This window comes from Gossypium raimondii, chromosome 5 (genome assembly GCF_025698545.1).
Source record: "Gossypium raimondii isolate GPD5lz chromosome 5, ASM2569854v1, whole genome shotgun sequence".
NCBI lineage: Eukaryota > Viridiplantae > Streptophyta > Magnoliopsida > Malvales > Malvaceae > Gossypium > Gossypium raimondii.
Genome location: NC_068569.1, coordinates 22,054,061 through 22,069,647, shown reverse-complemented (window position 1 = coordinate 22,069,647; position 15,587 = coordinate 22,054,061). Strand labels below are relative to the sequence as shown.

The window sequence follows — 15,587 nt, the reverse complement described above, 5'->3', positions numbered from 1 at the left end:
TAATTTTTATAAAAATATACTTTTTCTAAAATAAGAAAAAGATAAAAACCAAATTTTATAAAATAGATTTTTAAAGTATGGTTCTAAAAAATAAATCAAATTCCTTAATAGTCAGTTAAAATCTTTCATTAAAACCATATAATTTTTACATAAAATATTTTTATAATGTATAATTTTTCATATTTTTAAAGTTTAAGATGATGGCATCAACGCTGCATGTCATCACTAAACCACATTAAAAATTAATACCATTTATTATTTGATTGATAAAATGTAAAATTATTTAAAATAAATTTGACTAATCGCCCTTATAAAACTTACTTTTTCATATATAATTTTCACTACTCAATAAGTAAAGCTTATAATATTTTATTAACCAAAAAATAAATTCATAAGAAATTGAGAAACCTACATTATCTAAAAAAAATGATGAGATGAAATTATAGTCGAGCAAAGAAAAAAAAGAAAAGAAGAAGCGATGGAGAGAAGAGGGTAAAAGGAAGGGTACGTTTACCGAAGTGGATAAAGGAATTGGCTATAGGCTATTGCCTTGTGTTTTCGAAAGTCAATCACTCTGACCCTGTTCCTGTTTCTTCCGGTCTTCATCGGTTTTCAGTGCTGCTCCTAATTTTCTATTCTAACAAAATAAAATTATTATATATTTCTAACATCAATAACTAATTACAAATCATTCATATAAGATAAATATAAACACATAATTGCAAAATATGATAAAATTAGGTCTCTTAAATTTTTAAAATATCTTATTATTCTTACAAAATTTTAATTAAACTCGTTAAACTTAATTATAGGATTCATCACTGTTAGAAACCACAAATTATAATTACATACTCAAAAATAATCTTACATGCACGCAAGAAGGTAAAATGTGGGTCAATTGTACTTTTTTCCCTTTAATGGCTTCAAATATTTTTATTATTAAATAATAAAATAAGAATAGAAGTTAATGAATCAAACGCCCTTGCATTTTTAATGTATTTCTCAACTATTATTTTAATTTATTTTCTTTAAGTAGCAGGGTCTGGTAGGAGTTTTGGAATTGTTAAAATGAATTTTTTATTTAAACTCTTTAAAATTTTAAATCAGTAAATGTAAAATTATATTTTGACCATCCTAAAATGATAAAAATATTTAATCATTTAAAAACTATAAAGATATATATTATTAAAATAGTGATATTATATTTTTACTATTGTAAAAATTAAAATTTAATTTCGACCTTTAAAAGAAATTTATGGCTTCATCTCTAGTTCAGGCTATATTCATAGACTGATAGATTTTTTTAAATAACTAAGAGTAGAGATAAATTATTTGTAATTGAATTCAATATAAATTAGTGATTTTGTCATTAAATGAAGAAAAAGAGAGTGAAGAGTAGAGATTTATTAAAGGAAAATCAAATAAGTGATTGTAAAAGGATTAAAATATTGTTATAGTAAAATAATAAAATATAAAATGACGCAATGGGAACACTGAAGTCATTTTTGTTTTTATCTCAATCGATATATGGTAGCAGCCAGACTGATACCAAAGGGTAGTAAAGAGCCTATAAATCCCAATGTGTGTTTTGTTTTAATACCTGAGAATCGAATTAAAGTTCCAATTTAATAACCAGGTATCTACATTTATTACCTTTAAAGTAAATAATAAAAAAAGTCAACTAGAGATTTTCTCTTTGGTCCTTCAATCTGGTCCTGGTGGATAAGTTCAACAGCATCGAAACAATTCATAGTATGAGTGAATAAAATCATATTCGATTCTTAAAAAAAAAAAATTGAATTTTAAATGATATGTTTTAAGTTCTATGGATTTTTGAGTCAGTAGATAGTTCAAAATAAATGATTTTTGCTTGGATTTGAATCGTTCGAGTTACTGGAACAACTCGAATAATTCAAGCAATTTACTACGTATCACTCATTCTTGGACATAGTTTTGATTAAATCAATGATAGCACAATTATTTGTGATCCAATGATTTTTTTTTCTTTTTTATAATGGCTAGAGGAAGCGAGTTTTGAATGGTCGAATTAGTCATATGTATAAACAATATAGCTTTTTAGAGGGGATGAAAACTCATGACAACGCTCTGTCTGGTGAAGAAGTTAACCATCTAGAATGAAACACGAAGAAAATCAGCTTCATTGATTGAAGGGATTGGGAGAAGAAGAGTAGAGTCTTAGTCATTCAAAAACTCTTTCATGAACTTGAAAGTTTTCCTTAATTTCTGTCAGGGGACATTTTTCATGGAGGAAGATAATCCAAATTCGGATGGGGAGAATGACCGAGATCTAGATGAGATTAGAGTAATCCCTAAGGTGGAAATCAATAAAGACTTCAAAAAGGAATTCAAGAAACCATAACGACAAGTATTGATTATCATATTGCTCGGGAAATCCATATATTTAAATTCACTTAAAAACATAGCATCACATTTATGAAAATTAGGCGAAGACATTGATTTCATCAATTTGGGGCATGGATTCTACGCGGTAAAGTTCGAAAAAAATAGAGGATAGTGAAAGTGATGACCAAAGGGAGTGGAAGATTATGGATAATTATCTCACTGTTCAGAAATAGAAGCCTAATTTTCATCCTAATACAGCGGTGGTGTTGTCGATGACAATTTAGATTCATCTCTTAAGGCTACCACTAGAATATTTTCACAAGTCAGTCTTAATGGAAGTCAGGAAATTAATGGGGGAACCGATTAAAATGGATTCACATACATCACTAGTTACTAGAGGGAATTTCATTAGAATCTATGTTGAGATTGATTTAACAAAGCCATTACTTTCTCAAGTTTGTATTGGGAGATTTATTCAGAACATTGAATATGAGGGGCACCATACGATCTATTTTTCGTGTAGTTACTTCGGCTACTGTATGGAAGCTTGCCTTCGACGCGTTATGCTTAATGATAGTAGCATACCAATAGAGGTCAGCATACAGGAAACGACGGCGATGGCAGAGGAAAAACAAGTCGAGTGAAATGTTGTACAGACGTATGGGCCATGGATGTTGGTTCAATGGAATCCAAGAAAGGTAAGGATCGTGGGAACAAAAGATTCATGGATTCAAAGAAATTTTAGGGATTCAAACAAATTTAAATCCTTAAATGAGGGGAATATCAAAGGAAAAAATATCCTATGAGATGTCACCAATATGAAATATACTTCAAAGGGTATAAATACTTTAATGTCGAGAGATAAATATGGGTATTTAAGGAGAATAAGGCACAATGTGTGAGGACTTTTGAAGGTAGTGAGTGTCGACCAAATATGAGCAATGGACCCTAGACTGTGGGCTATTTCAATAAGATTGACTTTAGGCTATGTTTTTATCTTAGGTGATGGAGCCATAATGTGGATGAGCGCCAAGTAAGGTTGGACTGCTGACTCCACTATGAAGGCCGAGTATATGACTGCTTCTAAGGCAACAAAATAAACAATATGACTTCAAAAGTTTCTTACGAATCTCCAAGTCGTTCCTTGTATGGAAAAAACTATCACATGTATTATGATAACATTGTGACAGTAGGTAACACCAAAGAAACCAAAATCCACAAGCGGACAAAACACATTGATAGAAAATATCACATAAAACGGAGGTGGTAGAAGACAAAATAATGGATGTAGTAAAAGTCACATCAGAGGACAATCTTTTAGATCTGTTTACCAAAACTTTTATGGCTAAGAGTTTTGAGAAACATGTAGAGGCTAGGGGAATGCGAAACATGACTCATCTACTGCACTAGGACAAGTGGGAGATTTTCGGGATCTAGTGCCCTTATTGTAGTGATATCGTCAATGTACTTCATGTAGTTATAATATTTCAAACAAGTTGGTTCAATAAAATTTCGTCGTTACTATTAATATATATTACATAATGTCCTCAATAGTTTTTGCACGTAAGACAAAATGAAAATAAATATTAGCTCGTTGATTATCTAACCTTTAACTAAAACTAAGTGTAACACTCGAACTTCTAATAACCCGAAATTAGGAACAAATAATGGACAAAATCGAAAGAAACTGTAAGCTGACGACCTATATTGAAAGAAAAAAGAAAGATGAAAACTGAATTGGACATGGTTGAAATCTAATTCATCCATAGATATAAGTCCGGCAAGACAGTAAACACAAAATAAAGATAAGTTCGTCGGAACAGTAAATATAGAACAGAGATAGTCCGCCGAAATAGTAAACACCAAGTAAGTTCGTTAGGACAAGGGAAATGGGATGAGAAGAACGTAAAACCATAGCTCAACTATTGCCGCTGAAACAGTCTGTAGGGACATCAAAAGCAAGGCATGTTACCAGTACACCAAGCATGATAAACCACTTAAGGGGAAGAAAGGTAAAGAAAGTGTAAGCATGATAAGCGTATGATAAGCGTATTATTAAATGGGATAGGTGATGCCCTAGGTTAGACTTGTGCATACGGTGAATTATTGAAAGTAATCCCACTATTGTTGCCAAAGGGACAGAACAAGAATGGGTTCGCTAGAGTGGCGAGGTTAGTTGTAAGTTAGTACAATACGAAATTGTTAACAAGTCCTTCAAGACTATCATAAGGAAGGAGTTCGCCAATGAGTAGTCCGACCATGAAAGTTTGCCAAGAAGGTATGTCTTAAGAACCTTTGGGCAAAAAGGAGAGAAAGCTAGTCTAGAGGTGCAATATGGTAGACAGACATACAACCAATTAAGATAGCGATCATCGACCACTTCGTATACAGTAGGTCTGAAAGAGGAAAAGATAACATGTAAGGATAGGACTCATGGATGTGGAGAGGTGTTTGGATTTTCATAGAATTTTAAGTTAGAAATGAAAAAGGGATTGAATTGGAAAATAAATTATAATTTTTGAATATTAGGGACTAAATTGTAAAAAAAATTGAAATTTAGGGATTTGAGTGAAATTAGAGAGTTGAATTTAGTCTAAAGTGGAAATTGAATGAAAATATGAAATTAGTTTTGAAGAAATAAAGTTAGTCTCGGTTTAGGGACTAAATTAGAATTTAGACAAAAGTTGAATAAGAATTGAAATATTCAATGTGAAATTGTATTGTATTGATGAAATTTTATTGTTTTAATTTCTGTAGCTAATGCTGTACTGGAAACTTTGACTAAGAAAGGAAACGATAAAGTCGACGAGGAGTAGCTCAGAAATTATGGTTTATATTTCTGTAATCCGATTTTAGCTATTACTTGTTGTATTTTGATTTAAATGTTTATGGTAAGTAAATAATGTAAGTGTTAGCATTTTTTATATTGAATTGAATGTATGTGAAATTGTGATTTATGTGATAATTGAGTTTTGGATAATTGTGGCATTAGAAAAGTGAATTGAAACCCTATTAACTGTATCAGGCTGAGTTAAATATAGATGGCATGCCATAGGATTGGAAGAGTTTAGGGATACTTTAACTTCGAGTCATGAGACACTGGGTGTCAAATTATTACTTCGGATAAATTCAATGAGGTACCGGGTAACAATTTACTTCAGCATGGCCGATGAGACACTGGGTGTCAACTTATTGCTTCGAATTATCCGATAAGACACTAGGTGCCAAACTGGTGAGTTTTGGTTGGATCCGTGTATCCGTCCAAGTTCGTGTCATGTTAATAGGTGTTATTGAATAAAATAGTGTTATGATTGATATTGAGTGGTGATTTGAAATATGGTTAGAGACACATGATTTGTGTAATTATGAATTAAATATGAATGAACAATATTGTTGTTCAAATGATTTGTGTTCATATTGTGAAAAGCTATATGGGATAGCAAATGATAAAAAATGAATGTGTTATAAATACCTTATTTATGAATTGAATAATTGTATTACTATGGTTATTGTATGTTATATTATTTTACTTTTAAGCATTCGAATTATAGAAATACCACTGAGTTTATACTCAGCGTATGGTTTGTTTCCCGTGCGTAGGTTAGGTTAAAGTTAGATTACCGATTCAGCATCCATCAACGATCCCGAACTCAAAACACGGTGATGTATATTTCTTTTTGTGTTGGCATGTACCTAGGATATCTTATGCTTGTCATTTTGGGAAGTGAATGTAAATGATGTTATAAGATGATATTGGTTACTTATATACATGATTATACGTGTTAAGTTAAGGTTTAATACAGAATGTTTAAGTTGATGCATAAGTGAGAGTGATATAGGCAAATTTAGGTTGAAATTGGTATGAATTTAGAATTGGCTTAAATGGTGTTTTATTTGATTGTTTTGATAATATATGTGAAGTACCTATGAGGGTACATTGGTTAGGAAACTAGGATGATTGTTTTGACATGTTTTAAAGGTATTAAATTGTGTTTTAAAGTGATTGAACGATTGGTTTTTGAGTTGCTTGGTGTTCAAGGTTGCAAGGAATGGTAAACTTGATGTTTAAGGTTCATTTTGAGTCCACACGGCCAAACACACGGGCGTGTGACTGGACCGTGTGAGACACATGGCTAACAAATGGGCATGTCCCCTGTTTCTTTAAAAATTTTTGATGTTTTCGAAAAAAAATTCCTAGAGTACCCGATTTAGTCCCGATTTGTTTCTAACACATATTTTGAGCCTCGAGAGCTCATAAAAGGGATAATATGATTAAATTATGATGTGTATGCTAAATGATTATATAACGTTCATATTTGATCTGAAAAGTCCGGTAATGCTCCGTAACATTATTCCGGCGACGAATAAGGGTTAGAGGGTGTTACACCTTAGCTAAATTTTAAAGAGTCATTTTGTAAATAAACAGTTTGAATAGTAATAGGAACAATTTGAAGGATTGAACATTCAGTGGCTTACGACCTTATATGTAAGAATTATTGTTTTATTAGATAGTTTTATTTTTAGACTGTTTTATATCAGTTTAGTTAAAAGTTATTAAGTATAGGTTCAATTGTGACACTCCATACCCGAATCCAATGGCCGGGTCGGGCATGGGGTATTACACTAAGTCATATTATGTGTTGGATTTAATACGAGAAGACAAGTTGTAATAGTAAATGATCTAAAAGGTCCATAGTCTAATCAAAATTGAGCAAGTTAATTAAAATACTATTAAGTCGTCTATCAAGTCCGATTAAGGAGATACCTTGTGCTGAGCATTGAAATAGATGAATCCCAAAGGATAAAAATATAGATGTAACTAACTGGATTGATAGTACATCAAATAAGACCCAAGTAGAATAAGTCCTAGATTCGGCTATAGATTTATTCACTTGTGATATCCATAGTGTGGTTTACCTAAATTTTGAGTAAGTGATGGACTATGTGTGCATGACTTGTATACATTGATGTATTAAAAGCCCTAGTTCAATTGGTAATAGAGTTGAAAGTTGGTACGTTGACTTTTGCATGACATAGTTTCACTTAGAATAGAATTCATAGCCTAATAAAGGGTAAATGATATTCTCTCATTAGCATTACATGATAGATGGCAAAGTAACATGGCGAAGGGTTATTTGTCAACTTTTAATAGAGGATGAAACTGTTCCCATGAGATAATATATGATCATATTGGGAGAATAAATTTTATTCTAAAGTGATTAATGATGTCCTATGAGGGTAACACACATATGAGAAGGTCATTAGACGAGCACTTGACATAGTAGCTTTCGTAAAGATATATAATGAGGAGAGCTCAATCATGGTACTTTAGTGGAATGACTCCATGACTAAATAATATTATCATTAATAGGCGAAATGTCGGTACTTGTTTATAGAAAATTGATTTCTAATGTGACTTTAAGGTGTTAGTATAAAAAACTACAATAAAATTTGAAATAAAGTAATTCTTTAATCGAAATAAAGTAATTCTATATTATATATTTTGCATAAGAATATTTATTTTGTCTATTATGAATAAAAAATCTTTGAAATTAATGATCAAACTTTAGTTCAGTTGTCATTATTTCTATTAGCCTATTGCAATAATTTAAGGGTGAGAGAGTTATAATTGTATAAAAAATTTTACAAGCATAATTAAGACCTTATAATATATTAAAATCAAAATTAAAAAATATTACTTATAAAAATAAAATAAAATAATTAAAAATACCATAAATTCTATCACACAATATGCGTAGAACCTACGTACATAAAACATAAATGTTAATTTAAAATAACATATAATAAATAATAAAATATATAATTTGAAACTAATTAATAATAACATATGAAATACGTATGATAGTAAATTGAAAAAAATTGACTAAACTACGAGTTAAATAAAATTTAAACATGTAAATTTATCGTATTAAGAATTCTAAATGCACTACAATTGTCTATCTTGTTGTTGTGTCACCAATCTTGAGTTAATGTAAAATTGACTTGTGACACCAACTCAATTAACAACATTATCAATATATATACAATTGATGAATATAATAAAGTATGCATAATAAAATTAAAATGTAAACATTAAATTAAAATGAAGTTTTAGTTTAGAGATAAAATTATTGTTTTATTAATGTAAACAACATGGATTCAAATCCATCACATGCAAATTTTTTATTGTTTTTAAATAAAAAGACTTTATTACCCTAAAATAAAATAACTTATTTTAATTACGAAATAACATTTTCGTAATTTACCTAACCGAGTTGGAGCTCGGTTGATTTGTGATGCCAACTCAATTATTGACTTAAATAATAGTAAGTTTAGATACATGGTAGTGACATAAAAAGTTTTTTATTTCACTAGATTTAGACCGCATTAGGATCTTTTTGAAAAATTGTTCTATTCATTGTTAGCGGAATAAAAGACTTCGTCTTATCGTAATATATACTATTTTTTCTAAAAAATGTATTCCTATAACTTTTAAATAAATAAATAATTATCTACACTATACTTTAAGTGCTTGATTAAGTTAGTGCACGCATCAACTAAAGTCCAATTTAGTTGTGAAATCATAAAAAGCCATTAGTTTTACAAAATAACAAATATTATTTGAGGATGCTTTTGTCTTTATAATTTGTTTTATATAAAATGTAAAAAAAAAAACACACATGAAAATGATAGAATTTGAACTTAAAATATCATCATGTCTTTAATATCTTTATTGATATAGGGAATCTACAAGAAGGAAATAAGGAAGAGAAGGTAGTGGTTGTTTAGGGATCAATTCGCCTATAACAAGCGAAGAGTTGAAATAAAGAGCTAAGAAGAGAGGAGAGGAGGAAAAGGGTTGGAGTATATTCGGGGAGATCATTTTGTTTGGTAGTGCCATGTCATTGACAATAAATATGGTAGGTTACTCATGTAGTCGACTAAGTGGTAGGTTAATTACATGTTAGTTATCATCAGGTATAGTATGATTTGATTCTAATATTCTAATATCCTTCTTATTGAGGTAGTATGAAATTATTATGTTTTGATGATCTTTTAGTGATCCCCTTTAAAGAATAACAGCGAGTGACAAACAATGGATGACCAACTAGATTATAATCATTGTGGGTATCCCTGAGAGCAAGCTGGGTAGTTGTTGTTGAAGATATAAGGTGAAAGACAATCCATACATGCTTGCTAGTCATTTGTGCTACCCATTTTCGATAAAACAATCTTAATTTTACTTTTACAAAAAAATCTCATTTAATTTTTATATCAAATTTTTATTCACACCCTCAATATATTACTAAAATGATTAGCTACAACTTTTTTAGATTCTTTATTCAAGTTTAGGTAAATAATGACGCAAACCTGTTCATTTCATGATTCAACACGTAATTCCATCTCATTTAAAAGAAAAAAAAAACCGTAACTCCATCAAAATTTACCGTTTCTTTTGAGTAAATAAAAGATTACATATAAATTTTCATTATTTAATATAAAAGGTGATTTTTGATGTTTATGTAACTGTATACGTAATTTTTATTTTAATTTATTTTTTACACCTATAAATATTAATTATTGATTATACAGTACTTCAATAATTATATTTATTGATCTCAATCTTTGGCAATAATACTAACATCTTATTGGCTAATTTATTACAATTTTAAACATTTACAACTAAATAAAATTAAATTTAGTTGTCTAGAAAATAAAAAATATTTTTTTTGCTAAAAGTAAATAAAGCTCAAATAATTAACAATAACATGGAGTCATCCGGATAGAATCTTCTATTAGACATAAATCATTTTTTTGCCTTGTATTGCCTTAATTATCTTGTCTGTGAGCTTGTTTTCTTCTCTGGGAATATGTTGTATACTCCATTGCTTCAAAAGCTTCAACAAAGAATGTATTCTCCTTACCAATGCAGAACTAGAATCTTCGTTTATTCCTTCAAGACTGTCTGTCTGAATTAAGACTATCAATTCTCATATCCAGCCATCAAAAATACCCCAAAATTCAGAATCCAAAACTAAATATATTTGAATTGGAATCAATGTTTTACATGCATAATTACATTAAATCAAAAAAATTCATTACATTACGCGTCAAATTAAATTCTTGTGAAATTTTTTGAAAAAACTATGAGTATAAATATCACCACAATCATAATTGTGCATATGTGAATGAATTACAATCAAATATTAAAAGCACAATACTAACTAAAAATATACTTATACAATCACCGTTTCAGGTGTGGCCTGAGCTCGAATTGTACTAGTCGCATTTGTTGTTCGGAATTTACCTTGTTATTGTATTTCACAAAAAAAAAAGAATTAAATCAAATATAAAATGAAGTCAAATTAAATATATATAACTAAAAGTCAAAAACCTCATGAGGAATAAATTTTTTATATGATTTTAAAATTCATTATTCTTTTCATTTAGTTGCTACGGAAATTGGGCATTATTATTTTCATATATAAAAATTTAATTATCGTACATTATTCAGTGCCCATGTATTATGTTTTCGAGAGTGTGTAAATATAAAATATAGTATAGTAAAATTAAAAATCAAAATTTACATATAAAAGGATTAAAATCCACCAATCACAATTAAATATATTAAGATTTAAATTTACAAACAATCATTTGTCAGCCAACTCATTAATCAAAACAATCATTTATTCTTTTTGTTATAATATTTAAAATTACTTATAATTTATTTTCAATCTTTAAATAAGAGTATAATGCATTTCAACGCACTCCAACTCTCGTCCTCCTATGCAAACAATGCATTATTAAGATAAAAGAGAGATTTGAGGAGATTGTTGGATGCAGATGGAAGAAATGTTATATAAAAATGGGTTACGTTATAAGGTTAAGGTATAATAAAAATGGTGGAAAGTAAAAGATTTGTAAGCAGAGTAAATTTCACCAACTTTTGAAAGCCATTGCAGTTATATAGTAAAAAATTAAAAATGAAGATAAGTACAGCTTTCATGTATTACGTGGCTTAATAAATACGGGAGAGTAAAAGACAAAAGGAATTCAATTTCCTGTCCTAAAGATGGAAAACAGAATTTAAGGCAGTTTTACACGTTGACTATCATACTCCAGTTTCATTATTAATGGATTAAGCCTTATGTTTTATCTTCAATTTATTATAAATTCCCCATGCATTTCACTTGTTGTTTCCATCACCCAAACATCCCAGTTTCAGAATCAACTGCTAAAAAACAAGCTATGGAGAGTGGTGAGCCTAGCAAGAAATCTTCTTTTCAGCTTCAGAATCAACCTCCTCCACGTCCTTTCTCTATAAAAAGTATCATCTTTGTGGCTTCCATTGCCGCCGGTATCCAATTCGGGTGGGCCTTGCAGTTATCCCTCCTTACGCCATACGTTCAACTCCTCGGTATCCCTCACAAATGGGCTTCTCTTATTTGGCTCTGTGGACCCATCTCTGGGATGCTAGTTCAACCCATCGTTGGTTACCACAGTGACCGTTGCACCTCCCGTTTCGGCCGTCGCCGCCCTTTTATAGCTGCGGGAGCAGTTCTGGTGGCTACTGCGGTGGTCCTTATAGGCTTCGCGGCTGACTTAGGTTATCTCTTTGGGGACAACCTGGCTACTGAGACGAAGCCGCGGGCCATTGTGGTGTTTGTGATAGGGTTTTGGATCCTAGATGTGGCTAACAACATGTTACAAGGTCCATGCAGAGCGTTACTGGCTGATATCTCCGGGAACAGCCAGAAGAAAACGCGGACGGCGAACGCCTTCTTTTCGTTTTTCATGGCGGTGGGGAACGTGCTCGGTTTCGCTGCCGGTTCCTACACCCACCTCCATAACATCTTCCCTTTCACCACCACGAAAGCTTGTGATGTTTACTGTGCGAATCTCAAAAGCTGTTTCTTTTTCTCAATTCTGCTTTTGCTGACGCTCACAACCATCGCTCTCACAAACGTGCATGAAAAGCCCTGGTCGCCGGAACCTGGAAATGCCGGTAACCTAGGTGGCGGTGAGATTGAGGATGAGGAAGCAGCGGCAGCAGAGACGGCCCCGGTTCCCTTCTTTGGGGAAATATTCGGTGCACTTAAAGACTTGAAAAGACCTATGTGGATTCTCCTCGCGGTGACGTGTCTCAATTGGATTGCATGGTTCCCTTTCCTGTTGTTCGACACTGATTGGATGGGCAGAGAGGTGTACGGTGGGGATTCACAGGGAAACATCCTCGTATTGAAGCTGTACAATAATGGGGTACATGCAGGCGCGTTGGGGCTCATGTTGAACTCTGTGGTGTTGGGTTTCACGTCCCTTGGTGTGGAGCTCTTGGCGCGTGGAGTTGGAGGGGTCAATAGGCTTTGGGGGATTGTCAATTTCCTGCTTGCAGTTTGTTTAGCAATGACAGTTTTGGTGACCAAATTGGCTGAGTCAAGCCGACGGTTCATCACCGTGGACGGTGTCACAGTCCCTTTGCCGCCACCAGCAGGTGTCAAGGCCGGTGCATTATCTCTATTCGCAGTACTGGGGGTACCCTTGGCTGTGAGTTCATTCTTCTCTCCACTTACCCCTTGTTTCAGTTACAAATATTAATTAACCCACTTTGAAATTTGAAATCATCGTGGTCCGTGGAAGTATCTCTTAAGTTTTACGGGCGTTTGCGAACCTTCTGTTCGATTAAATGCTGAAGAGAGCTTCTGTTTCTAAACTTCAAATACTTCTTTTGCTGATTATCTCCTGTTATAAGGGTGAGTTTGGATGGGTGGTGCGTTTATCTGGGATTAGTGTAAAAACAGAGGTGACGGTGAGATTAAATACTGTAGCGATACTATAGCACGTGAGACAAAAAGTAAGTTAAACGCACCGCACCGCACCATCCAAACCCACCCTAAGTCCCCATCAAAGTGATAAACTTGCTATTAGTAGTTAGAACACGGCATGGTAACACTTGATTTGAATGCGTGATGCTACTGTGCCGTGCTATCGTTATGTGACTAGATTCTTAGTGATCCAGTCAAAAAATGCAGCTATGGCACAGTAGAGTTGCCCCACGGCCCACCGCCAACGCATCCAAACGAAGAACCCGAAGATGACTTTTCCCCCTAGCATTGCTCATCAAACTTTTGGGCCTTTTTCATTTTATCCATAAAAATACAATATTTCTAGTTCTTTTTTGTTTCTTTATTCCTTTTGAAGGAACTGGAACTAGTTCTTTTTGTTTGTTCTTCCATTTATCGTAAATACCTCTCAATGTGTGATAAATATGTTTGGGAGTATATGGACCAAAAAAACTGTTCGGGAGTATATAGGCATACCATCTTTTTTATACTTTCAATGGCTATTTATTGCATTTTAATATATGGGATTTCATTTTCCTTGTCAATTTCTGTCTTCTTCTGTACATCACTTGTTTTTTCCTTTTGTTGAAAGTAACTGACCAGTGGATACTGTTCTTGTTCACTCAGTTGAACTAGCCAGTTTGATGATTTTTTTTAAACATTAATTTAATGTAAAAATAAAGATATTAAAATTAAAATGTTTTCAGTTCATTTGGAATTCATTGTGGAATAATAGGCTTCCATTAGGGAAAGTTTTTTGTTAGATGAATGAATGCTTTGACAAGCTCAAGGGTAATAATTTCCTATTTTACTTTTGCAGATAACTTACAGCATCCCTTTTGCAATGGCATCTATATTCTCTAGTTCCTCTGGTGCAGGCCAAGGTAAATTTTTGCTATAATCCTTTTTCCAGGCAGGCTGAAAATAACATGGTATAGCCCAATCCTCCTTTCAAACTAAAAATGATTCTCATTTACTCTGAAACAGGACTTTCTTTGGGAGTGCTGAATCTTGCTATAGTAATACCACAGGTAATATTTTCCATCACTGTGTACTTTAGCTGTTACTCAATTGTTTCTATGGTTATACCATACCAAGAATTCTTCAAGTACATGGAAATATTGAAATAAATATGTATAACACTCGGTACTAGAAGAATTTGAGTAAGACAAGATTCATTGCAACTTTGGGAATGATTTTGACGTTACAGATATTGGTGTCACTGGGGAGCGGACCATTTGATGCAATATTTGGTGGTGGAAACCTTCCAGCATTTGTACTAGGAGCAATTGCAGCAGCTGCAAGTGGAACATTTGCCCTAACCTTGCTCCCATCTCTACCCCCTGATGTCCCTGCTGCCAAGACTGTAACTGCTGGCTTTCACTAACAGTTGTGCATCCTGTAGTTCCATCTTTCCCTTCTTTTGTTATTATATAAAACACCGAACAAAGAACCCTAACCGGCATTTTTTTTAATGTAAAAGAAATGCCAAGGCTTAGCTCAAATGGCTTATTTTGGTACTAAAATGTATGAATAGCCAAAATGGCCATTTTAGTTTTAAAACTCAAAAAAAAAAAAAAAAAAGAAAAAGAGTGTAAGTGTGTATGCTTGCTTAAGTAAGCATTGTAGGTATGATGTTTTGGTACATCATGCCAGGTATTGTAAAATGTATCAACAGCCAAAATGGCTGTTTTAGCCCTAAAATCAAAAGAGGCTGGAAAGTGTGTGTGCTTAAGTTGCTCCATAGTTTTTTTATATTTAGTTCCATTGCATGCCAGTTTTCCGATACTGAACATGGTCTACGCTAGCAAAGAGATATCAGTTGGAAGAAATCACATTGAAAGGTCCTCCATAACAATAGTTGCGTACTAAGTTGGGTTGAAGATGAGCTTGGCATCTAAATATCTCCCACATGTCCAAATTTTATTACATGAAAAATCTCAAGTTTATCCCAATTTTCAGTCTAGTCCTTTCGGTTTAGAAATGTCTACTTGACGTTTCATTTCGTCTACTAATGTTACACCACGTTATTATGACATGTGTCAAAATAAAAAATATTTTATTTAAACGAGAAATGTTTGATAAGTGACAGCACGCAATAATGCAAAAAGAATTTAGGCCTTGACCTGACTCCCCGCCTATACGTAGGTTTATAGACAACACCAAAACCAACAATTTATTCAGTTTGGTCCTAAAGTTGCAAATTATTATACTAGTTAGTCCAACTCTTTCTTTGGTTACCAAAAAAAGTTAACGTGGCGCATTGTGAAAACGTCACATCACACAAGATTAATTGTGTAAAATATATTCAAAAAAGAAAATAATAGAAAATTCTCAAAAAAATTAAAAATATCGTAGAAATTTTAAAAAATTAAGAAAACA

The 15,587-nt window shown here is 32.4% G+C and overlaps 1 protein-coding gene across 1 annotated transcript; it reads left to right on the top strand.

The window, feature by feature from the left end:
- The first annotated feature begins 11,539 nt into the window (after positions 1–11,539).
- On the top strand, positions 11,540–14,795 carry LOC105770352 (sucrose transport protein SUC8). Its single transcript, XM_012591518.2, has 4 exons — positions 11,540–12,909; positions 14,026–14,089; positions 14,193–14,236; positions 14,416–14,795. Exons 1-4 carry the CDS (start codon positions 11,545–11,547, stop codon positions 14,590–14,592), a joined length of 1,650 nt encoding a protein of 549 aa, XP_012446972.1. The 5' UTR covers positions 11,540–11,544; the 3' UTR covers positions 14,593–14,795.
- The last annotated feature ends 792 nt before the right edge of the window (positions 14,796–15,587 follow it).